We start from the raw sequence: 24,516 nt of genomic DNA, 5'->3' as shown, positions 1-24,516 counted from the left end.
TTCCGTGCGTATGGATGTTGTTTGGAAATAAAACCAAAGGAGGGCGTTAGATCGCATGAATGTTTCCTCTGTGTGGCCCAATTTGGAGTTTCTATCCCAACAACAGCACAACAAAACCCACATTACAGGCATTTTGGAGAGAAAAAGCATTATGAATCCCAATATTTTGGGTGTTTTTTTTTTTTTTTTTGTAATTATTTTCAGGCTAAACAGGCTAGCAGGCGCCTCCAGCTCCGGCAAAAAAATGAACTTTGCTGAAGTAACTTTAAAGGTCTGATCGCATGTTATTGGGGTTATTGGAAGTGACAAGCGGAAAATGTCTGTCTTACACACCTTCCTAATTCCAGCCACTTTTCTCTGAGTTTCCTGACAAGCTCTTGTGTGTGCTGGTTCATTTAGTCTGCTACATATGTGGACTTAAAACCTGTTTGAAGACGTGATCTTTATGTATTATTTTGGGGTCAAATTGAAACTATGATTTAAACATCTCAGCAGGAGGTCACAAAAATATTTGAAATTTAACTTTCAATTTAAATTTCCTCCAGAAAGGGAAGGAAGTCAATAACTTTTTGTTCTTTGATGATTTCACTGTCCAATTATAAAACCACCACACGAAAAGGTTCAAGCTCCTAAATATGCAGCACCAAGAAGGAAACCATCAGAAAGTTTCCAAACTGGTGCTAGAGAGGGGCTTCTGGTTTTCAGTTGGGGCAGAAATAGGCATTATAGGGTTTCATAAATGGATGTGCCTCTGGAAAATGTTGATCGATAGTATTTATTGGAGTAACATAATTGCATTTCCCTACATTTTTTCAGAATATTAATTTAAATGGAAACAGCAGGTGCAAATAACCACCTAATGTGTACAAATTAATGTATGGTTGGTTAAAAAAAAGAAAGAAATGGCTAAAAAGCAGAATGCTCTGTTTTGTACCTAGAAATGAAATGATCAAACCTACTAAGATACAGCAGCTGGGACAGGATGGCCATCTCTAGTAAGATAGTTTAAGCACTAATATTTCTATCAATATGAATTTAATAAGCAAAGTTTCAAATTATTTGCATACACATTTGTGTACAGTGGAAATTTTGGAAATAGATTCAGAAAAAAAATGTAATCTGAAAACTGATGGTCAAATAAATGACTTTTATTAAAGCATCCAAGTGAGTTTAAATATATAAAAAAATGTCCTGTCTTATTTCTTTTGTGCAAAAATAATTTCTGTACAAAGATGTCTTCATTTTCAAGACAAAAATGAGCAGCTACAATAATATTTGAAAAGTAGAAATAAAACAAATGAAATATGCACCCATCAGGCCTGAGTTGAAGAACCTCATTTATATAAAAATAAAAATGTTGCAAGTTCAAACTTGTGTCTGATACAATTACATGTAGTTTTACTTGAGTAAAAAGGTATTATAGTAAAATCCATTCAAGTTAGCTGCAATGAGGTAATCCTAACCAGACATATTTACATAAAAAACATGAAGGCTTCTATGACAAGCAGTGCCAAAAGTGCCAAAATGTAATAAGTCCAAAAAATCTTGATTAAAATGAAACTGGAAATAAGTTAATGTATTTTTTCATGCAATCATCAATTGGGAGATTGATTGATGCTAAGGCATATTTGGTGCAATGCAAATTTGATAAATTTATAGATATTTATTTTAATTATTGAAATTGCCATTTAGAGCCGGGTTATTCTGTAAAACATGAACACTAACTATTGCCATATTTAATAAATATGTGGACATGTTTGTTTGTTTTACTTGTTGACACAAATGTTGTAAACAGTGTAATTGTTTATTTATCCAAATATGGCACTTTTGGAGCTCCATACCATAGAAGTAACAAACAGTCTAAACCTCTGTTCCCTCCCGGCTATAGAGTAGATTATTTACGCTGAAGTGGTTGGAGAGGCTCTGCGCTGATGTATAATAGTTCATTCTGTTGTCGGGGTTCAGGGGGGAGAAGGAGGGAGAGTAGGATCCCAGTCCCGACATGCTCTCCCTGCTCTGAGACAGTCCCCCAGGAGGCCCGGAGCCGTCGCTGCCCGCCAGCAACGAGTTGACGCCCGACACGAAGCTGCTGAAACAGGGGCTGTGCTCCGCAGAGGGAGGCGGCGACGATTTTGGCTCCGTGGAGGCCGGAGATCCGTGCAGGCTGGACGGGGAAGGCGTCAACAGGCTGGCGGTGTCGGAGAGTTTATGCGGAGCGTCCTCTGATTTGACTGGGAGAGATCCGTTTATATCCGTTCTCCTTTTTCTCTTCCGTCTGAAGTTCCCGTTGTCGAACATCTTCTCACAGTTCGGGTCCAGAGTCCAGTAGTTTCCCTTTCCTTAAGTCAAAAATAACGCACTCTCATTATGTAGAACAAATTTCAAATTCTTATTTTAAATAATAATTAAAAAATGTAATCAAAACGTGTATAAAGTGTTAGAATTAGTTCGGTAAACTCACCTGGGTCGTCCTCATCTCTCGCTACCTTCTTGAAGCAGTCATTCAGAGACAGGTTGTGTCGGATAGAGTTCTGCCACCCAGCTTTGCTCTTCTTATAAAAAGGAAAGTTGTCAGCCACATACTGATAAATCTGACTCAGAGTCAGCTTCTTGTCCTGTGCGCTCTGGATGGCCATGGCTATCAGGGCAGAGTAGGAGTAAGGAGGCCTGACCATCTTGAAGAGCTCCTGTTGGCTGGAGATGGACAGCCAGCCCAGGTCGGCGCCACCGAACCCGGTGGGAGTTGGGAGGAACTGTCTCTGGTTCGAGCCGTACCCGGGCTGCATGTAGGACGAGCTGTTGTTCCCAGGGAGGTACGGAGAGGAGTTGATGGCCGGTCCATTAAGCCATAGGTACGGGTTGGCGGACGGGGAGGTGTAGTCACTCAGACCGTAGCTGGAGGAGTGGGCCGGCGGCCTCTGCGGGTGGTGGTGAAGGTTCTGCTGGTACACGCTGTAGTTGTCGCAGTAGACGGCCATGTCCAGGAGCTCCTGGGCGCTGTGGTGCTGAATGGGGCTGGTCTGGTGGTTGGAGGCAGGCTGGTGTCCAAAGCCGTTCATAATCCACCCAAACCAGAGTCCCTGAAACAAGTGCCGTCTCTCTGTCTCTCCCTCAGGACTGAAGCCACTCTCTGAACAGGGAGTATTTATGCGCAGCGCCCCGAGCCTCTACAGGTAGCCCATTGAGGAAAACTTTTTGGTTGGACACACCCCTCTGCTCAGTCTTGTTGTCCTCAAGTCTTTATTCAACCAATCCACCCATCAAAGAGTTTTGACACTTTGCGTCATGCTTTATGTCTTTATGTAGACTATTCAAAGAGGACCGTGCGTAATTGCGCACATACAAAAGCCTGGCAGTGGTTGTTTAGAAACAGTGGAGGTTGTTCCATGAATGCGAACCACTTGTTTACTATTCATACCGCCAGATACAGATCCCAGCAAAAAAAAAAATAAAAAAATAAAAGACTTGTCTATAAATAGATGCATACAGAATAAAAAATATGTTTTTTTTCTTTAATGTGGACCTTGTGCCAAAACCTTGGAAAACGCTCTTTTACACCATCAGAATTAATTATAAATATCTATTCATTTAAAGTTTAATCAGCCAAAAGTGTTTTTAAATAAATGACCACCCAGATAACTGTAAACAAAAAGTGAAACAGCCCTTTAATTTAATGCTAAATCAGAAGCTTGGATTCAGACAAGTGCTTGTCCTGTGCACAGGAGTCATGTCATCAATATCAAAGATTATGTTAGAGGTGAAAAATAGAAGAAGCACTGCTATTTTATTCTCTTGAGTGCTCATTAAAAAAAATACATGCCCAGTTATCTGCTGCTTGGAGGCACCTTCAAGGTCAGAAATAACCTTGAATTCACATAGGGACAGGTTGCAACAGTTACACAAATATTCAAAGAAAAAGACTCTCGAAAGCTTAAAGCTTATTTAGTCTTTTTTTCTCTCTCTTTCTCTCACACACACACACAAACTGTGTATGACAACAAAGTAGTGTAAAAGATATGCATATTGGTGCTTATAACAGCTATAGATTATTTTATGATGAACAGATAAATGGTCTGCACTTCTGTAGTGCTTTATCAAGTCCAGAGGCCCCTTTCACACATGTTAGCTATACGGCAGCCGCAGCTGCCCTGGGGCAAACTGACAGAGGTGAGGCTTCTCTGCACCAGTGCCACTGGACCCTCTGACCACCACCAGCAGGCAGGGAGGGTTAATTTTATTGCCCAAGGACACAGTGACTGACAGACAGAGCAGGGATTAAAACCAGCAACATCATGTCAGTTTATTAGTTCTGATAACTAAATTAGTAAAGTTTTTGTTTTCTGCAGAATCTGTTTGCCATAAGCAGTGGGTGTTGTGTTTGGGTTTTGTGGAATGGCAGAAACAGGGGCCCACCCAGAGTGCCGTTCATGCAGGAACCGTTTCTGGTTTCCATGAACCTTCAGCTTTAAAAAAAAAAAAAAAATTGACCAGCAAGTTGATTTTTTTCCATGGTTGCTTATGAATGCAACATTAAGAGACCTTCCTTCTAGGGAAGATATATAAACAACAAAAAATACCTTTAATAAATTAATACTTACACCTTTTCTTGGGAGGTTCAAGTGAACTACTAAAGATGTATGCACAGATTTTCTCTTTTTAAAAAAAAACAAATAAACAAAACACAAGTTTGAGGCTAGGGTCATGTATCCATGTCATTCTTTTAAAGCTCAAGTATCAGACTAACCATGTTAGATCCAAACAAATGTGCTTGTGTTGGGTATGTGGAGCGTCTCTTTATCTTTGGGGAAATTTGTTTACAACAAACATCTGACAGGCTCCTTAGGTTTAATGTCAACAGAGCAGAACACTCCTTCACCCTGACCCCTCAAGGAAGATCCAACAGCTACAAATCTTCAGGTGGTTAACTTCGGATTTGGTGCCTTTTCAGTTTAGGTCAATTTTTGATAAAACTTTTTTTTTTAAGTCTGAAGAGGAACGACCTATACGACTTTTTGTACAGACAAATATTTTCCACCAGGATATATCTATCCATAAATCGAGATGAATCCAATCAGGCAGGTAGATTCCAGGCAGGAACCTGGATGACACTAAAATTTCTGCTTTTACGTTCTGACAAGACAGAAGTTGTTATCGTTAGACCAAATCATCTGAAAAAGAAACTGCTTGGTCTGAATGGCATTAAATTGACCTTGAGTAATAAAGAGCTTTTAATTTTAACACTGATTTTATGTTTTTTTCTCCCTCTCCACTGAAGCGACACCAGTCATTGAAACATATACCATAAAATTAGGCACAGTAATTTCATATCAAAAACATTTTGCTATAACAAGCCATTAATTTATATGCAGCAATCAGCAATACAAGAATGAGCTGGTTTGTTCAGGAGAAGCCAGGCAAAGGCATAAGCAAACTAAGCAGTTACTCAGGGCCCCCAAACCAACAGATAATAGTCACCAGGTCAGGTGTATGAAAACATATTTTTTATACAAATGATGCATCATTTGTTTGCCTTAAACTGGTTCACCTACTGAACTACAATTTCAGTATATTAACTTCACATGTGATAAACAGAATTATGCTGGAGACTCATTTAATTCATTCATTCATTTAATTTAACTCATTTAATCATTTAATTCATTGAGTTAGGCCATAATATATGAACCAAGAGACATACAAGAATAATACAGGTCTACTTCAGTGTCAGCTCATTCAAGATTATTTTTAACAATAAGAAGCTTTTGTTATTGAGCAGCCAATGGAATAAAAGTCTTGTTGCATCAAACATTGTTCTCCTCAGCAAGCAACTAGTTCTGATTGACTGAGAGAGAATTCAGTTCACTGCTGCCACACCAGTTTGATTATTTGTAGCTCTTTGTTCTTCAAAACTGTCAAATCTGAAAGCAAACTCAAGCAAAACAGCCATTTTTCTCTTCTGATGAACAGTGACACCATCTGCAGCAGAAATGGCTGAGATTTAATAAATGATTCTGCATTTAAATTTAACATAACAATAACTCTATAGAGTTTAATAAATGTTTACCGTCTGTATGGATCATATTTAAGTTTATATTATCAACCCCCAAAAAACATATTGAGTCTGCAGTCATCCTAGCGAGTGGTGGGCTCTGCCCTGCAGGATGCGGCTGGACTACCCACACACTAATCGGGGGAACATTCCTCCTCTCCATGACCTTGATGTAATCGTTTGGCTCCAAGGTGTTGTCCCGACCGAGAGTTGTGCATGGCAGCAGAATGTAACGGACTACAGGGAGGGGGATGGATGTGGCATTTAACCCCAAGATGAAAGAAACATAACCTTGTAGGTGTCTAACACCCAGCATTGGGGATTACTCCTGACTGTACATCTGGCTCAGAAACAGCTCAAGTAAGTACCTTGTTTTCATGAAAATAGGGCTCTTTGTCTTTCTATGATTTCTTACTGTAATGGGTGTCATTGTATCACATTTCAACCCCTTTTCACTATTACAAGAACAGAGTGAATTATGGGAGTGTGAAAGCAGCTAATCATCAGAACCTTTTATCTGTCTGTGGGAAAGGGCCCCCTCTATTGGCTCCTTTTTGAGGGACATGCTGCTCATCTACACCCTCTGACCCTCACTCACTTCATCTAGCTTGGAGTGCTGCTTCTTTGCCCAAGTCCAGTCTTCAAAAGTTACTTCAGCTTTTTGATTCATCCCTTCTTCAACACACCTGAATCAAATGAATGACTCATTACCTCTGTAGAGTTGAATGACTGTCTCACTGGGGAGCTCCGCTGTTCATCACGCCGGGAAAGGAGCACATCAGTAAGCGAAGCTGTTAAGAGTGCTGATGGTACCTCTGGAGGAGCTGCAGAGAGCCACAGTTCAGGTAGCTGAATCCATCAACAGGTCCTTTATGGAAGAGTGCCGAGAAGAAATACATTAATGAAATTGAGCATTAACAAGCCTTAGGCTTAGAGTTTAAGAAGTTTTCATAAATAACAATGAACAAAGATTTCTGCCTTTAGATAGATCTAAAAAGAGCGACTGCTGTAACTGCAGGGAAAAGTGATTCTTGATTCAAATGGATTCAATATAAATTATACATCAGTTTACATTTGTTTATATATATATATATATATTTTACCACTTTAGAGTTATGCACTACTTTGTGTTGGTTTAACATATGAAATTCTAAAAGTTTGAGGCCACTGTAGGAATAGGTGACCCGTCGAGCCTGGAGAAAGGACTCATCTAAAACCTGCGGGACACCTGTCCTTAAGTCAGACACTGCTGTTGTAAAAGATTCAGGTAAGTGGGGGTTGGCTGAGTCAGTCCCTACATTTTCTTTGTGCTTATCTTACGCTCTGACATGGATCCTCTTTCTAACGCTCTTTCAGGTGACGTAAGCTTTTGCTTATGAGATCAAATCAAATACGGAGAGGTCAGAAAGCCATGCAGAGCCATCAAAGCCCCCCTCAGCCTGAAAATATGTGAGATCTCTATTGTATATGATAGGATAAATGCTGCACTGTCACTGCTCTGTTTTATATGTATCAGCGGATTTTACGACTAGGATTGGAGCTCAACTCCCACTGGTATAAACAAAGGCCCTCTGGGTTAATAAGGCTTGTTTTCTGCAGACTGCTTCAGCTTTAACTGTGTGGCTGTATGACTTTGACATCTGCAAACAGTTTACTGCTTTAAAGTAATTACAGGACTATTAGATGTACTCAAGGCCATTAAAAATCAGGAGAGGGTGAGATAAAGTCATTAATTTTGCCTGTGTAAACAAATTATTCCAGTGGCCAGAGGCTTGTTCTGCTCACTGTCTCCCTCCAGTGGAGGAATAAAGTAGAATAGAGGACTGCAGTTTAATTCTTAATGCAGAACACAACCTAAGACTATTAAACTACATGCAGAAATAAGAACTGCTTTCGCTGACTGTTCACACAATTTACATTCCTCTTGTACCGGCCTTGAATCTGCTGTGGTTTGGCTTTTGTGAATTCTTTATTTCTGAACTCAATGGTTGTCATTCCTAAAATTGGCAAAGACAAACCCACTACATAAAACATTAGAAACTCCAGCTGAGCTTTGCACTTTGTCTTCAGCTCTTTAAAGGAGTTCATGAGGTGAGTAATAGCTTTAAATTAAACAGGAGAGTGAAAACGACTGGGAAAATCGCTGGCACCTCGCCGCCATCCCTGCAGGAACCGGCGATGTGTTTATGGAGCACGCTTCATCAGAAAAGACTTCATGTTCATCCATTGTCCTTCCTAGAAAACAAACAGGAAGACAGTGTGGGAAGGATCCCAAACCTGCTGAAAAATTAAATTGGCACCTCATTTTTCTTCACAGCAGATGCCCTGGATACATCCATGGCTCCTGAAGAGCTAACTTCAGCCAGAGTTAATGTCTTATGAATTTTCCGTAGAACCCTTGAATAAACTATGAAGCACAATCTTCTCAGGGTGGAAATGATTTATTCCTGTTGCTTGTTGACCATTTTCTACCATGGGTTTTTCTTCCACTCAACCTTCCATGAAATTGTTGCAAGTGGCTAGCTCCTTTAGCAAAGTCTAAAGTATTTTTTGACTGAAATGTAGCTATGCAGTCCATAATTTCCTCACTGTTCATCATGTATCATTCCAGTTACTAAAACTCTTTGTGACCTTTGGCCTCTTGGCCAAGATCATCTGTGTTACATGAGCGTACCCACAGAACTTAATGTTTCGCCAAAGAGATAATTCAGCCATTTAACTCAGTAGCAGGACAGGAGTTGAACAAGCCTGGTTGAGGTGGGTGATTATTTATTCTTTAGGGGTATAAAAGTAAATAGGTCTGAAAACTAATATGTGATTAATATGTTGTATAATAAAACATTTTAAAAACCTTGCATTCTTTTTTTCCCCTCATCAGAACTATGTCCTACTTTGTTGTTCTGTTCCATATAAACCTTACATGTAAAGAATAAATTCTTTTCTTAAAAGTATTTTTTGTCTAGGAGATGAAGTTTGCCTTAAGACCTTTTGAAGCAGCAACATAAATACCAACATTGCATGTGGAAAAGCGCCTGAAGAAAGGTTTCTACCTGCACAGTGAAACCCAGAGAAAGTGGGTCTTAACAATTAGATGCTTCTTTCTGTGTTTTCCCCTTTGACCAATTACAGTTTTGCCCTGACAACCTGTCTGCTTGAAGGCGTCAGGCTGCTAGTCCTGAAAAAGCGTACTAACCGAGACTGAAGTACAAGCAGCTGGGACTCCTGCCTAACTGCTGCAGGTTGCATTAACCCAATTTACCCCTCTGCCTGGTAGATTTACACCTCTGCTCCTGATTACATCCTTGCAGGGCATCTTAATGTTGCTGCTGCTGGTCAGCAAGGAGCCAAAATCACGGAGTTTTATGTTGCACCATCAAATGCGATGTGAAAGACAAGGCCGCAGTGACCGCACTCTCCAGGGGAGGGCAGCATCGTCTCAGAGGTGACAGGCACGTCGTTGCACAATAAATCGAAGCACATCCATCAGGCCAAACTGTGCAGCTTTCTGGGCGGTAAAATATATCAAAACCCAGAATATGATCAGTGTATTGATTTTAATCTCACAGGAGTCGAGAAATAGAGAAGCGTCAGAATTTAAAGGAACGATGAAACAAGTGAAAAATGTGTCTGTCATGAAGTTCACTATCCGAATGTGGAGGGTTTAATTTTCCTAAACTATTACGCTGTTGTCGATACCAATCCTGTCACGTATTATTGCAAATAAATGTGCGTTAAAAATGCAATGGAGCTTTTGGTCCTTAATCATTATATTAGAGCAATTCAAGAAAAAAAAAAAAAAAAAAAAAAAAAAAAACACACAACAAAAGGAATACATAAAATACAGACATGAGGAAACTATAGACATGAGACCTAATTACATAGATGTAATTAAACAAGTTAGGATCAATACTCCTCCACTGAGCCAAAATGTTGCTAGCTTTTAGTTATTTTCATGTAAAGCTCCAACAAGCTGGGAATTCTGCCCTCTCATCAAACCACTTCTCCACCCCCCGATCTCTAGGTGAGTTTCCTAGCAACACATCCGTCAGACTGCCTGGGAAAGCCCTGAGCTTTATAATAGCCTCAGCTAATATAGATCAACACCACTTGGCTTCCCATCTCTCTCTTGCTTTCTTTCTCTTTAAAAAACCCCCCATAAACTAAACCAGAGCTTTAAACAGACACGAGGATAAACTTCGAATCTAATTCTCCAAAAATGTCATCAGGTGGTGGCAACTTTCTTTGATTTTAGGAGCTGAATGTGACACCCAGTTTTGGTCAGAAAAAAGAAAGCAATAGGCAGGAGTCTGAAAAGTTTGAAGAAGTGCAGAGAAGTTGCGTTAAAGGGCTCAGATAAAGGTTAGTCCCATGTCTGTACATTCTGGTTATTTTTCCAATCCCTTCAAAAGCTAATGGCACCCCTAGGAAAGATCTGTAAAGAGTCTCTGCAATTAAAAGATAATCTCAGGCTGGAATATTCCAGGTTATAACAAGAAGTCCCCTTGGACAGGAATATGACCTTAATCTGCAAAATGACAAGAACTGAGAGGATATCCCATCCAAGTGAGACAGATGTATGCTAATGTTCAACAAAAACATGACCTATTGGGCTAAACCTGCCTATATCTACAGAGGGATATAATTGTGAAGTTTAAACTAGTACTGTGACAAAAAAGACCCAGGACCCAAATCTGGTAGAAAACTTGTGAAAGCAACAGAAAAGAAGGAAGCAGGATAGAATGCAGAACTCTGGACGATCTCGACTCGAGATGGCCAAGCGGGGCGTGTCATCACAAATTTACATAATGAGTCGGGTGTCTCATGTGTTTGGCGGAGACTCCGCCAAACACATGAGACCGACTCACCAAATCCCTAGGGTTCGATCGAACCCCGATTAAGAACCACTGATCTAGAGAGACTGAGTCAAACAGAAATGACAAAAGATCCCTCTGTTTGCTGAGACCACATGACAAGGGACACAATGTTCAATATCAGAGCTAGAAAATAAAAATGAACCCTGGAAGGATACACTCATCTAAAGAGGTTATTTGTTTAATGACATTGTTTTGTTCTGTGCCTCTGTCTCATTTCCTTCAGGATTTTTGAACACGTAGAATTAAAGCACATCAGAGCTTTAGCATTGTTCTTGACATTTCTAAATGTTCATTTTATATAAATAAGAAGTTTAATTTACCAGGTGCAATGAGTTGTATTTCTTTCAAAGGCTTTTACAAAAGTATTTTAAAAACAAAACTGTTGGTGCAACCAACAGTTCAGAAATCCAAAGCATTTATATTTGAAATCCTCCGAGCCAGGAAACAGACCTGCAGACCACCAGCAGTCCGGCTTACGGTTGGATCTCCCATTTATGTTTCCAAGTTTCAACTTCAACTGAATAAAAGTCGTACAGATGCAAGGTGGAGAAGCATTCACAGCGAGACGACAGAAGATTTACTTCTCAACCACTTGTCATGTTGACTCCGTCACTGAACACAATTCATTCAGTCAGTTTATTGAGGCACTTCCTGACAACTCTGCTGCGACAGACACGGCTTTTGTAGTTTCTGTAACACACTATCTGTGACAGCTACATAAAGCTCTTCACCACTGTACGACAACACCAATTGGTCCAGTGATATTGGTCACAAAAGGCAGGAATGCCAGCGTTTTCCTGCACAGACTGATGTATTGAATGACAACATTTTCAAACATGGACTAAATTTAAGGTTCTTTCATGCTTATGAGTGGGTTATCCATGACAAAGTTTAAAGTAGAATTTGCTTATAACACAATATCCCAACCCCATCATTCGAGAAGTGACAGTAGTGGCAGCATCATGCTGTGGGGGATTATTTTCTTTCCCAGCAGATGGCGCTGGTCAGACTTAATGGGAAGGTAGATGGAGCTAAACAAAGGGGGGATTTGGAAGAAAATCTGTTAAGAGGAGGCAAAACACTTGAGAGTAAGATGAAGGTTTACCTTCCAGAGGGATGACAACTCTAAATGTGCACCCAGAGCGACAACTGAGTGGTTTACATGGATCCATATTCATGTGCTGTAATATGCACATATTTATGATGATTCTGAATTTGACCTAAATCGAATCCAGAATCAGTGGCAAGAATTAAAAACTAACGTTCACACATTCTCAGCAAACATTTCTGGTTGAATTGGAGCGATTTTGTAAAGACGAGCAGGCAAAGATTTCAGTGTGTAGACGTGCAAAACTGGCAGACACACAAAACCACTTGTCACTGCAGTAATAGTTACATCCACAAAGCATTAAATTACATGGGCTTCACACAAATGTAGGACAAGCCTGAGAATTGAAAGAACGTGCGGAGTGATTCTTTTCTGCCGTCACTGTACATCCTGAAAGTGTCTGCCGGATCGAAAAGTTTAAAAGCAACTGCTAACAAAGTGCATTACAAGAGTCTGTAGCTAGACTCCATTTGGGAGGAAAAAGCCATGAATACACAGCAGACAGGTGCGCTGATATATGGAAATGTTGTCCTCTTTTATTATGCGATAGAGACATTTAAAGAGAAGCGCGCGCACTTGCTGCCGCTCAGCAAATGAAAGTGTGTCATGAAGGATGGGAAAGGAAATACACACACAATATCCCCGGCTGAAATGACAAATGAGATGAGGATGGAGTCCGTTGTAAATACGTTTTTGCTGAAGAGAAGGAGCCCCTCTCACCCCCCGTCCCCCAGCAAAGTGTCTAGAAATCCTCTCAATTAAGTTGGCTATTTCCCTTTCGCCTCCACTTTTAAGGAGCGAGAGAGGCTAAAGCATAATGGCTGAGCACAAATCACAGAGAGCCTATTGAAAAAGGTGCCAGTTAACCATGTAATATTACCACTGGTGAAATGCTTCACTCCTTATCCCTTTTCAATTGCAAAGCCAGATACGGGGAATGTGCTGGGGATTCTTGATAAGTGAATTATAACACTGATGAAACTTTTTATTTCCCTCTCAAAGAGATTGGAGTGACTGGACACATAGCTGAAATGCAATAAGGTAGTTTAAAAAGCAGGATTGGGCGCCTCTGGGCTTCAACTTTTATTGTTCTACAACTTTAAATGACTGTGGATGTAATGAAGCTCTGAAAATCGTCCACCGTGACCCTTCTGACCCCACAGTGACATAATAAAAAAACAATAAAAAATATATTTAACCATCACCTGCCACAGTTGAAAAGTCTACCAACCAACTTTTTCAAAACAGAAAGAATAATCCAGAGTACAAATAATCCGTACTTACAAATATTTGAATCAGATTTACACATTTAGTTAATGTCCATCTTTGTCACCAGGAAAATTGTGATGTTCTCATCTGTAGTTAGAACCTCCCCCTCAACCCCCCCAAAAAACAAACTTTTTGTTCACATTTTGCAATTTATTATTGTAAAACTTAACACTTTAATTTCTAATTATCTTTAACATAGATTTATAAAATTAAGCATATATTCTAAGGGATTCTATGAACTTTTTAACATTTATATTTCTTACCTCGGGCTTTTCTTTTGCTTTCACCCAGCTCCTTTTTAATATCATTTCCATCAAATTCCGAACACAGAACTGTGGAAAAGCATTTGCCCTCTTAAAAATTTTAAATTGAACAATTTGTAGAATATATTACTTAAATACTTAACTTGGGTTATGTCAAAAAATATGAAATGGGAACATCTCTTATAGCTTAAGTAATACACAAACGTTCAGAAAATCACTGGCATTTAACATTCTTAATGTCTTACAAAGTGATATTTAACCATACATCTATCCCTCTCAAATGAGACACTATGAGTAAATGACAGTATCAGATTTTCATTTTGAAAAGTCATAAGTGGATTCGAAATAATGCTATCTTAACAGCAAGGGAATGAGATGTCAGATGTAAGATTTCATTTTGCATTTCCGAAACAACCCAGTTATTAAAATTAATTTACAGCCATCATTATCTAGCTAAATTTAAAATGAAATTTTTTAAATGAAAAAACAAAACATGAAACTCACCTTTTCAAAGAAAATGTACATCCCCAGTTAGAGCTTCAGTCGGCAGATTATATCTAATGGCGTTTTAGCACTAGAATAGAGCAGGAGTCTCTGTTCAATCAGCCAGATAATGCAGAAAGATGTCACATCTTCACTTGGGTTTGGCTCATTTTCTTCCAGCACTTTCAAAATGGACGAAACCACCATGACCATGTCATGAAGTCCCACCAACTCCTTGGGTACAAGGATAAGCAGCAAGGTCTGTATTACATAGTGTTGAGATGCATGAAACTGTAACTTATATTCAGTAAAGTGTAGAATAATATGATTACATTTTTCTCCTGAGCTACACAAAGAGAATTGATTTGCTGTTTATTTATTGCTCTTAGTAATTGGTGTAAAGGAATTTAGAAAAAAGTTTTTTTTATTTATATTTGTAAAAACTACACATGGCTGTGCATTTTGATCAGAGTGAACTACCAACTACCAATAATGAGGCATTTTACTACCTGACAAAATGCACTCACAAAGACTATGAGCTACAAGTGGTCTTGTATGACAGCTTCCTTCCAGAAAAAAGAAAACCAGAGGGGAAAAAGTGTCGCTCAGTGTTTCTAATTAGGACAAAAAGCCACATCTTCTGGAGATAAAAACACCTCCAAATAACAGATGCTACATTCGGAGCATTTCTTCCCCTCAGGCAGACACCCACTCAAAAAGTGTCAGCCGAATACAAGAGTAGGAGAGTAGGAGCAACTTGGGGCAAGTACTTCAAAAAAGGTCCCACCAGCTGGTTTTGTGACACAGAAAATAAGACCCAAATATGCATTTACCAAATCTACAAAGGTGGTTCAGATAAAGATGGCACAAGAGAGCAATTTTACAGCAGCTTCCAGCCACAAATGGAACAAAAAACTCCAGAAGTGCTGGTTCTCATCATGTCGTCTGACTTGACTGATAAACGTTCAAAGAGCATGTTGTCATGACAGTCAGGATGATGAAGCTGCAGGAGATCCTGGTGCCGTCTTTAGTAAAAGGCCTTAGGTGATGTAGAACTTAAAACATTTCATCCTGATTTGGATTCTGATTTTCTTTATACTCACCTTCGTAAAATAATTGTTGAAGAAAGATTACATCAATTCAGAAAAATACGAATATTAATAAACTACTTCTCATTGCACAAATATGTGGTATTGTTATGTTTATTAAGCTCAGGATATCCTATGGGGGTCCACCCAAATTATGCATGAATTCACCTTAAATATGGCATGAAGAGAGACTGACTTGTATGCTGTGTTATGTAAAAGAAAAATGAAAGAAAAGCTTTAAAAAACATTTTTTACCTAACCTTCAATAGTAGCTTTGAATGAGATTTTTAGTACTGAAAAGCATTAATAATAAAAAAGAAAACTTTGGTGTAGCAAAGACACTCCTCCATTATTTTTCAAGGTGAAGCAAATTTAAGATTCAAGCTTTACCAGCTACGTGGAAACTCCACTTTCACTCGAGTAACATTTTTCTGAAAACAGAGCTCATGCATGTTTGATGCAGAAACTGCTGTGATAGCTGTCAGTCAAGGAAGCAGAAAGATTTACCACTCAGTGTTCAGTTAAAGTGAGAGAGCATATAAAGATTGTCAGGTTGTTCTGCTACTTCTTTTTTTTTTTTTACTTCCAGAAAGTGCAAAGATCTATTTCTGGCATCTCTTCACATAGGCAGAGATAATGAGGAAGACATTTCTCTTTTTTAAAAATACATAGATTTGAAAGTTTATTCAGAAGTCATGTCAGTAGTGAACTGGAAACAGTCAAAGTTATTGAAATCCAAGGTTACAGCAATCAGGAACATGGTCTAAACAATGATGCTGGAATATATGGAATAAGAATTAGCAGGATGTGCACTCCAGATATTTTACCAATAAAATTTCTGATAGGTTCTTCAAAATCTCTGTCAATCCAAACCTACAGGCCCTTTTTTGTTTCATATAAATGGCACTAATCTAGTGATGCGTTAATACAAAAAAAATTTCATGATCAAATCACATACAAAGAGACCTGAAATAAAATAAAATAACATAATATATACATACCTCTGTACATAGTGGGGGAATATCAAAGAGACAAGAATAATGCTTTAATGAACGTTTTGCTCTCATTCAATTGAGAGTGGGTCAGTGTTGAGAAGCTGCTGGTCCCAGCTTATCTTGTCTGAGCACAATCTCACGTCATGATAAAAAAAAGCGCAAAGTGGCGGTTCTAGACTGCATCTACAAGTTCAGTGACTATTCATCTGTGAAACACGCTCCCTGCTGGAGACGGCATCAAACAGGAGACAGAAAGACTAAAGGAGAGTCTTAAGGACGATAAGAGGGGGCGGGCGGAGGTGAGGTATTCATCTTGTCAAGCTGGGATGGGGAGCGAGGGATGTGTGGGGGAAAACAACCTTTTTTTTTCCTTTCTCTTTTTCCGTGGGAGCGTTTTACTGTTGATGTTTTTGTTTTGTTGTCAGTGTGCTGTTTGGTCTTTCTGTCAGTGTCTTTGTTTACTGTACGATTCCTGAATCGATGGAGGCCTGTTTCCTGGTGGTCTTGGGAGGAGGAGGAGGGGGTGTCTTGCTAGGAAGAGGAGGTGGAATGTGCTGCAAAACAAAAGAAAATAAACCCCGAAATTATTTTTTTCTCATGTCAAAACAATTTAATTCAGAAATATTTTAATGCAGAGAGAAATGACAGGTTGATGATTCCAAGCCAATGTACCCCTTTGCTATTCTGTATCCGCATTTCCTACACATAAGTTATCATTTATTCCATTTCATACTTCATTTTCAACTTACTTAAACCATCCCATGTCAGTTTAATTTACCCTTTACTTAAAATATTTTCGTGAATAATAGGGATATAAAAAATTAGCAAAATGCTTAAACTTTACATATAAACCTATTTTTAGTCACTGGTTCATTTTATATTGGTTTTGATATTCAGTTGGGCCTGTGGAGTGTCTTGGATATGCTTCTAGACATGACTTATTGGAGTGGAAAATGATAATGTTAGACACTTCTCTGGTGGAGTGGCACTGATGTACAGTTTTTACAAAACATCCCTCTGGCATGTGCAAACTGATATACAGTCGGTACCAAATGTTTCTAGTAGGTATGAAGTGACTTGTGGTTGGTACAAAATGTTCCCTGGCAGGCACAGACTGATGTATGATTAGTACAAAACTTCTCTCTAGTAGATATGAACTGATGCAAGGTCAAATTCAAAGGTCCTCTTGAAGGCCGCAAACTCTCACGTTGTTGGTACAAAACGTCCTCTGATGACTACATAGTGATGTATGGCCGGTACAAATCATCCTCTGGTGGGGAGGAAGTGACAAGAGGTCGGTATGAAACATCCAGACGGCAGGTTTTTCAAAGTAAGGTTGATAAACAGTGGCTTTGTCTAAAGTCAATCCTTAAGGACCGGTTTCATGCAGGTTTTAGTCTTTTTTTTCTACTTCGTCACACCTGAATTGAATGATGGTTTATCATCAGAACTGGAGGCAACTTGCATCATCAGCTGTATTGTAGCAACGACACATCTAAAACTGGCAGGACACGAGTTCTAGAGGACTGGATCTGGACACCCATGGTCTATAGCACGGGTCCATCACACATGATCCAAATGGCTGAAGCGCCTCCTCAGTCAAGTTATCTAGAGTCTTGCAAATTACCTAATTATTTGATTCAGGTGTGCTAAAGTGGAGACACACACGGTTGACACCCATGGTTTATAGCACCAGTCTGTACTGGTATGTCGTTGGTATAAAATGTCCCCTGGTGGTATGAAATGATGCAAGGACAAAAGGATACATCCTGCTGGTGATGCAAACTGTTACACAATTAGAACCAAATGTCTCCCTGGAGGGAATGAATTGAAAAGTGATTTGTAGGAAATATCTCTCAAGCAGGTAGGAATTATCAAATGGTTGGTGCAAAATATCCCCCTGGATATGACCTGACATATGGTCAGTTCATACTGACAAACTTACATATAGTTATCATGAAATGTCCTCCTCGTGGGTATGAAGTCGTACAGTTAAAAGGATACTACTAGCAATAAAAGATGCTGCATGATTGATGGCAAATGTGACCTTGGTGGATATTAAATGACATCTGGTCTGCAATTTATCTCCTCCCAGGTGGTTACGACATGATGTGTGGACTGTAGCAAACTTTCTAGCAAGTAGGAGTTAATGTTATGTCAATACGTGTAAATAAAAATGTTGTATAAAAATGATGTTTAGTTGGAGTGAAATGTCCTTGTATTGCAGAAAACCTGGCATATGTAATGCTCTCTTAGTAGGTGCCAACAGCAGCAGTTGGCACTAACAATCCCACTGGCAGATAGGAATTGATGTATGGTCAATATACAACATCCTTCTGACAGGATCATCCTGCCCCGTATGAGCCGATATATGTTTGTAAGAAATATGTTTGCAGTTTTGATTGGTTTGTGCCCAACCTTTTATAGTACAAAAACCAGTCAGTTTTCCCTCACTGTCCCAATTTTATATTTTTATATTTGTGTTAAACACACTTTGATCTCACTTACAACACAAAACTTAATTTGCTTATGGTTTGTGGTAGGATGTATGGTTTTAAGAGTCCAAAGATTATCTACAAGAAGGTGGTTGCTGAAGTTATTTTTATTTGATCAGATTAATCAGTCGGTGTGTGACTGGTTAGCTCAGTTGGTTGGAGCGTGGTACTCGTAAAACCAAGGTCGTGGGTTCCATCCCCACACTGGGCAATGGAAACATAAAGTGTTTCATGAGATCAACTCTTCAGTTTCTGCGACAGACTGGTGACCTGTCCAGGGTGAACCCCGCCTCTTGTCCGGAACGCAGCTGGGAATAGGCATCAGCAACCCTCCCGACCCCATTAGGGACAAGGGTGTATAGACAATGGATGGATGGATGGATAATCAGTCGGTATTGTTTTAGTTAAATGTCTCAAAAGTTGATAAGAACAACAATTATTGTAATAAACATACAATAGAATTTTACATGAAGTTAGCTTCATAACTCATTAAAATGGCAAAGTACTGATGAAAAGAATTATCTTTCTGGATGTGCTACTGCCAACCTATTCAAATTTTCATGTTATGTGAACTTTGATAAATTTTATAAATAAAAGACTTAGATATTTAGAATTAAATAACCTAAAAACCAGCAAAAAGGTTCAAATGTAAGGCTCGATTCATTTAAATACCAAAAGAAATAAGGTAACGCAGACAATTAAGACTAAACTAAACTGTTTTGTTCAGCACCTGGAAAAAAGACTGACTAAAAAAAGTTAAAGTGTTCTGTGACTCCGAGCAGAAAAAAAGAAGTTAGCAGCTGGGTTGTTGTGTCAGACTGTGTGAAGAGACAAGAATGCAGCTGGGAGCGGCTGCTTTCTTGTGGAGAGATTACAGTACATAACACTACCGGGGTCCCAAGACACTACTGTTGATTTGCAGCAGATTGACAAGTTGTAGAGCATGTTCTGACACATGTCATCAGACCTAAGCTGTTAGAGTTAGTTTTTGATTTGTGCTGACACATGAATGCGCCATAGTAATAACTTAAGACATACATTAGATTTGAAAGGCTAAAATTTAATCCCACTTCATAATTCGACCTGGACAAGATACAACAAACTTTCTTGGAATTTATTTGGATTTTATGTAACAAACCAAACAAAAGCAGAGTTTTCGAAAGTTTTCAATTTTTTGAAGCGTTTAATGTATTTATATTCAGAAGTCCTGTGTCAATACTTATTGGTGGAGTCTTTTGGGGTATGTCTCAATGTGCTTTACTCATCACCACATAGTTTAAGCTGGATTTATATCTGGACTTTGAGATATTCTAATTACTGAATCTATTTAGGTCAAAACCAACCCATTCAAGCATCTGGGCCCTGCAGCCATCTTCCCCTCAACTCTGATTAGGTTCCCTGTTCCTGCTCTAGCAAAGTCTCACATCTACATATTATGATATTGTGTGGTGTTTTTATTGGGATAATGACAAAAGTAATAATAAAAAAAATATATTTCTGCAGAATTTTTTAGGCAAGTGTATTGCTGTAACTGCAAAAGCCAATTAGTTGGTTGCTGTACGTCCTACAACTGAATAAAGAGCAAAAAATTATTTACAGGAGTGGATTTTGTTCCGAATATATTAGATATGTTGAAGGTATTTTTTTTTAAATTCAGTCTAAATAGAAAATGTCTCAGCTGGTTAAGCAGGTCTGTTGCCTTTAACAACAGATGAGGAGTGATACTCCTCGATAGCCACACCTCTCCCTCCATAAAAGCCTGGAAATGAAGAAGGGCAGTCACTAACCTCTCAGAACATGTGCTCTCGCTGCGTTAGTGTCAGTCTTCTGCCACATTGTGTGCCAGTGCTCAGTTTTACAACCTGTCCACAGGCCGTGACACTGGATAAATAAGATTAGTTAACAGCCAGTCCATGCCAGGCCAGGCGAGAAGACGGCTTGAGTAGAAGTCAGCAAGTGTGGAGAGATGAGTCACTGATTAACAGCTGGAGAGCTTCTGATGAATGGGAGAGGTAAAGTAATCATCCAATCAATCACGGCTGAGCACCAGGCCTTCTGGCAGGACCAGCATAAATAACGGCAGGACAGACAAGCAGCTAACTGACTGATGCCTATACTCTTCTGTGGCACAAATTGCAGAAAACCTGAGGAAAAACCCCTAAATTAAACTGCGAAAACCTGCATGTGGACATGTAAGAACAGATGAACGGTGGGGTGGAGGATAAAGGAATTACGGCGGAGGTTGAACTAAATGTCAAGTGTGAGTATCGGACGCTTGTTTCAGTCCAAGTGCCATGCATCATCAGGGAGTTACACTGGGCCCTAATTAAAACACCTACTCTTTGATGCGGTGGGGGCGGAGGAGGCGTCGAGGGACTTGTCAAGTCTTGATTATCTAGCAGGTTGCCGTAATCTCCTGTGCTGCCTTTCAACGGCAGAGGAGGAGGGGTCTCCCCCTTGTCAGTGCAGCCCATGCCGTTCAACTCCAGACCTGTGAGCAAAAGGCCAACATCAGCAAACATTCGTCAACAAAATTCATGAGGGTCTCTGTAAGATCAGGGCTCTCAGCCAAAAGACATCAAAAGACTAAGACCAACTGCTTGGGGTGTTACAATGCATCCAGCTCCCCCGACAACAAGATGCAGAATACTGAGTCCACAAAATGTGAGGTTTTAACAATACTATGTGTTAATTAATCTGTGCTTAGTGTAGAATAATTAGTTCCAGGTTACACTAACGTTAGGGACGTTTTCAAGCACCATCACATTTAAGGTGGACTTAATGCAAAATATAGATTCTTTGTTCACAAATTGGAAGCTGTGAAACACAAAGATTTCTTTAAATTAAAGGCAACAATATATTAATGACGCATTCAAAAAAAATGATTAATGTCTTGCACTTGTATAGAGTTTCATCAAGTGAGAAGACTCCAAAGGGATTTACACCACCATCAGTCATCCACCCATTCACACACACGTTCAAACGTTCACATCATTAGAATACACCAAAATTAAATAACCTATAAAATACAGAGCTAAAACAGTTCTTAATTTCTGCGAAAACTAACTAATCATCTAAAAAACAGTCAGTAAAGCCAATTCTTTTTCTTTAATAAAACAGTTTTTTTTCTATAATTAAATTTCTCACACACTGATAAAAAACATGTTTTAATTATAAACTCATTTTATTTCAGGCTGAACTAAGCTTAGACATTGGGATATTAGTGATACCGTCTTTAAGGACATCAAATTCTTTTTTTCATGTAAAGCATTGCAATAAAAAAAAATTAAAAAAATCATATTTTGCAACCAAAATCCAACTAAATGACAGTTACCGGTAGTTGGATTTTGACAGCAGCTTTAAGAGTTAAAATGGAGCAAATGAGTAAGAGCAAAATGTGGACAAGTTTTAATTAACAGTCAAAACATAAAAATTTCACAGCCCAGTAGCTACAAACTAAATTCACCACAAACAATAAAATAATTTCTGATTAATTTCTTTAACTACAGTTACACTGAGATGTGTGTGTTTACCCTCTAAACTTATTAAAGTTGTTGTAAATACATTTCTGATATTATGCATGAATTATTTGAATTTTGCGTCATATTAACATAACTATTTTAATTTGTTGTGCATATTGAGTTGTTGCCATTATTTTTACATTCTGGTCTATGATCAGTATTTGCAACTTCGACTTTGCTCTTCAAGGAAAGTAAGCTTAGTAATGCAGAATTTAAAAACCACAGAAAGTTTCAGGATTTTTGTAAACAGTGACAAAAGCTTTTTTCATTCTTATCTTGACAGACATAGCTTTCAGAAACAAGTGAGGGGGGGGGGAAAGTACTGCTTAAACCGCGGAGAAGATCAAAAGAACAGAGTGAAAACTGCTCTTACTTGAAACAGCGTTCAGGCTAAAGGTGGATTTATTCCTCGGTGCAATGGGTGGGGGACCAGGTAAGGAGTTGGAAGTGGTGGAAGAAGGAGGTCCTGGTGAGACAGAAAGACGGCGATCCCCAGCCATCTGGTTGAGAACTTGACTTTTTGGTCTTTGAGGCCGCAGGGGGCTGATCTGTCAGGTCAAAGGTGGAGAAAAATAAAAGATTAAGTCTTTACTAAGCGCTAAAACTGTCATGAAGCGGTGTGTTGGTGGCGGTGAGGCAAACGCAGTAGACCCAGGTGTGCGGTGATGAGGAGTTTTAATATAAATATGCAGGAAACAGTCCACAAACCTGGCAGCACTGCTGAGCGGAAGGCTAATGCTCACAACAGGTAGCAACAGGTGAATACGGACGAACACGGACGTACATTGACGTAAACGGACGTAACCAGACGTACACTGACGTAGCAAGACGTACGGAACAAGACGTACACTGACGTAGGACCCGACGACCACAGACACACACAGGTGACGCTAAATACACAAGAGGAAATCAGGGAACGAGATACACCTGGGGACTAATCACGGGGAGACAGGACAACACAGAGACTCAGACACACAGGAAACTAGAAATAAATACACAGAAAAACACAGAACACGACAAAAACTGAAGAACCAAATTCATTCAGGTCAATAAAGCAGCACTTAAAGCACATTTTCCTGGACTCTGATGAAATATCACTGCAGGAATGTGGCTTCCCATCTCCCCTGGAGTTGTTGTGTCATTCCTCACACATATTAAAACAACTATTTGTAATCCTAGAGGAACAACCCATTTAGATAAATGTGCTTGTTGGGTTGGAGGGTGTTATTTGTGGTTACTAATAATTATCTGCATGCATGAGCGCGTTTTCCCGACTTTATTGTGGCTCGAATTTGAATATGAAAAGAAATGTCCTTGGGGCTACTCTGCACTGCAGGCGACATTAACAAATAACTTCATAATTGGTGAAATTCAAACACCCGGCCATGAGGGAGACACTGGGAAACGCAGCATGTAATTTTGTACACAAACAGGATGAACTATGTTGATGACTGCGTTAAATATCAGTTCCGATAAAGCAACTATACAAACATTTATCAATGGTCTGTTCTTGACCCTTTAGGCATAAAAAGGCTACATTATCTTCTCTTAGCTCTGTGCTGTTAGCCTGGGAGTAACCGCTCTGGACATAAAGAGTACATTCACACCTCTTTGCTGTAATGGACAGAGCAGTGGTGAGGTGAAATGTGAATAGAGGAGATGGAAAGGGTAGAAAAAAAGACAAATACAGCTAAGAATCCATTTTTTAACTGTACATTTATCATAGAGGGAGAAAGGATGACTAAATAATTCTGGGAAATGTAAAAAAAAAAGAGTCAAATTATAGAAAATTAACAAACTCAGAAAAAATACACATAAGAAAACATAATAAACATTACCGTCTCTGAGAGTATGACAGCTTCTGGTTGTTGCAGCTGAATCTCTGCTGTCTTGAGTTCTTTATCGAAACTCTCTTGGTGCTTGCTGTTCCTCTTCTCCTTCTTCCTCTCTTTGCGGTCCCTTTCTTGTTCGTCTCGGTCCAATTTGTCCTGAGACTTTGTGTGCAGCTTCTTTGGCAGAAGGGGCTCCAAGGCAAAGCTGAAGGAAAGAAAATGACCAAACAGATTGTGATCGTGAATGACTGCATGTTGTATTCTGTTAGCATACAGCCAGGGCAGGTGAGCAAATTAGAATATCAACAAAACTCCTCAACAAGTGATGAGCTCACAAAAACACTAAAATCAGATGTTCAGAAACATATATGTTAAAGAATTCATAGTATAAAAAATATTTTTAAAACAGAAATGTTTGTCTGATGAAAGGTACTGCACAGTGTTTGCACACAGAACATGGGTGGAGCTCCTTTTGCAAGGATTACTGCATCAGAAGGATATAGCACAGCAGTGGTATTATGAAATGTCCACATTTTGCTCTT

General features: G+C 39.2%; 2 protein-coding genes across 5 annotated transcripts in view; both read right to left on the bottom strand.

Annotated features, from left to right (window-relative positions):
• Positions 1 to 1,132: 1,132 nt before the first annotated feature.
• On the bottom strand, positions 1,133 to 3,289 carry foxi1 (forkhead box i1). Its single transcript, XM_044103791.1, has 2 exons — positions 2,462 to 3,289; positions 1,133 to 2,339 (listed from the first exon to the last, which is right to left on the bottom strand). The coding sequence occupies exons 1-2, from the start codon at positions 3,057 to 3,059 to the stop codon at positions 1,861 to 1,863; spliced, it is 1,077 nt and encodes a 358-aa protein (XP_043959726.1). The 5' UTR covers positions 3,060 to 3,289; the 3' UTR covers positions 1,133 to 1,860.
• Positions 3,290 to 15,783: 12,494 nt separating this feature from the next.
• dock1 (dedicator of cytokinesis 1) overlaps positions 15,784 to 24,516 on the bottom strand; it is a 221,114-nt gene continuing 212,381 nt past the window's right edge. For all 4 annotated transcript variants that reach the window (XM_044103786.1, XM_044103787.1, XM_044103788.1 and 1 more), the window contains 4 exons: positions 23,981 to 24,179; positions 22,516 to 22,690; positions 20,961 to 21,112; positions 15,784 to 16,680 (listed from right to left, as the gene is read on the bottom strand). In XM_044103786.1, coding sequence (XP_043959721.1) covers positions 16,585 to 16,680; positions 20,961 to 21,112; positions 22,516 to 22,690; positions 23,981 to 24,179 — 622 coding nt within the window. In that variant the 3' untranslated portion in view covers positions 15,784 to 16,584. The remainder of the gene's footprint in view (positions 16,681 to 20,960; positions 21,113 to 22,515; positions 22,691 to 23,980; positions 24,180 to 24,516) is intronic.

This window comes from Gambusia affinis, linkage group LG20, assembly GCF_019740435.1.
Source record: "Gambusia affinis linkage group LG20, SWU_Gaff_1.0, whole genome shotgun sequence".
NCBI classification, from domain to species: Eukaryota; Metazoa; Chordata; class Actinopteri; order Cyprinodontiformes; family Poeciliidae; genus Gambusia; species Gambusia affinis.
The sequence above is the reverse complement of the archived record's forward strand: the minus strand, read 5'-3'. Positions and strand labels throughout refer to the sequence as shown.

What these genes read in the sequence shown, in the direction of transcription:
- foxi1 (XM_044103791.1), bottom strand. Translation starts at nt 3,059, where the DNA reads ATGAACGGCTTTGGACACCAGCCTGCCTCCAACCACCAGACCAGCCCC. An exon ending in GAGAGATGAGGACGACCCAG is followed by an intron (nt 2,340 to 2,461) that starts GTGAGTTTACCG and finishes TTTTGACTTAAG; the next exon opens with GAAAGGGAAACTACTGGACT.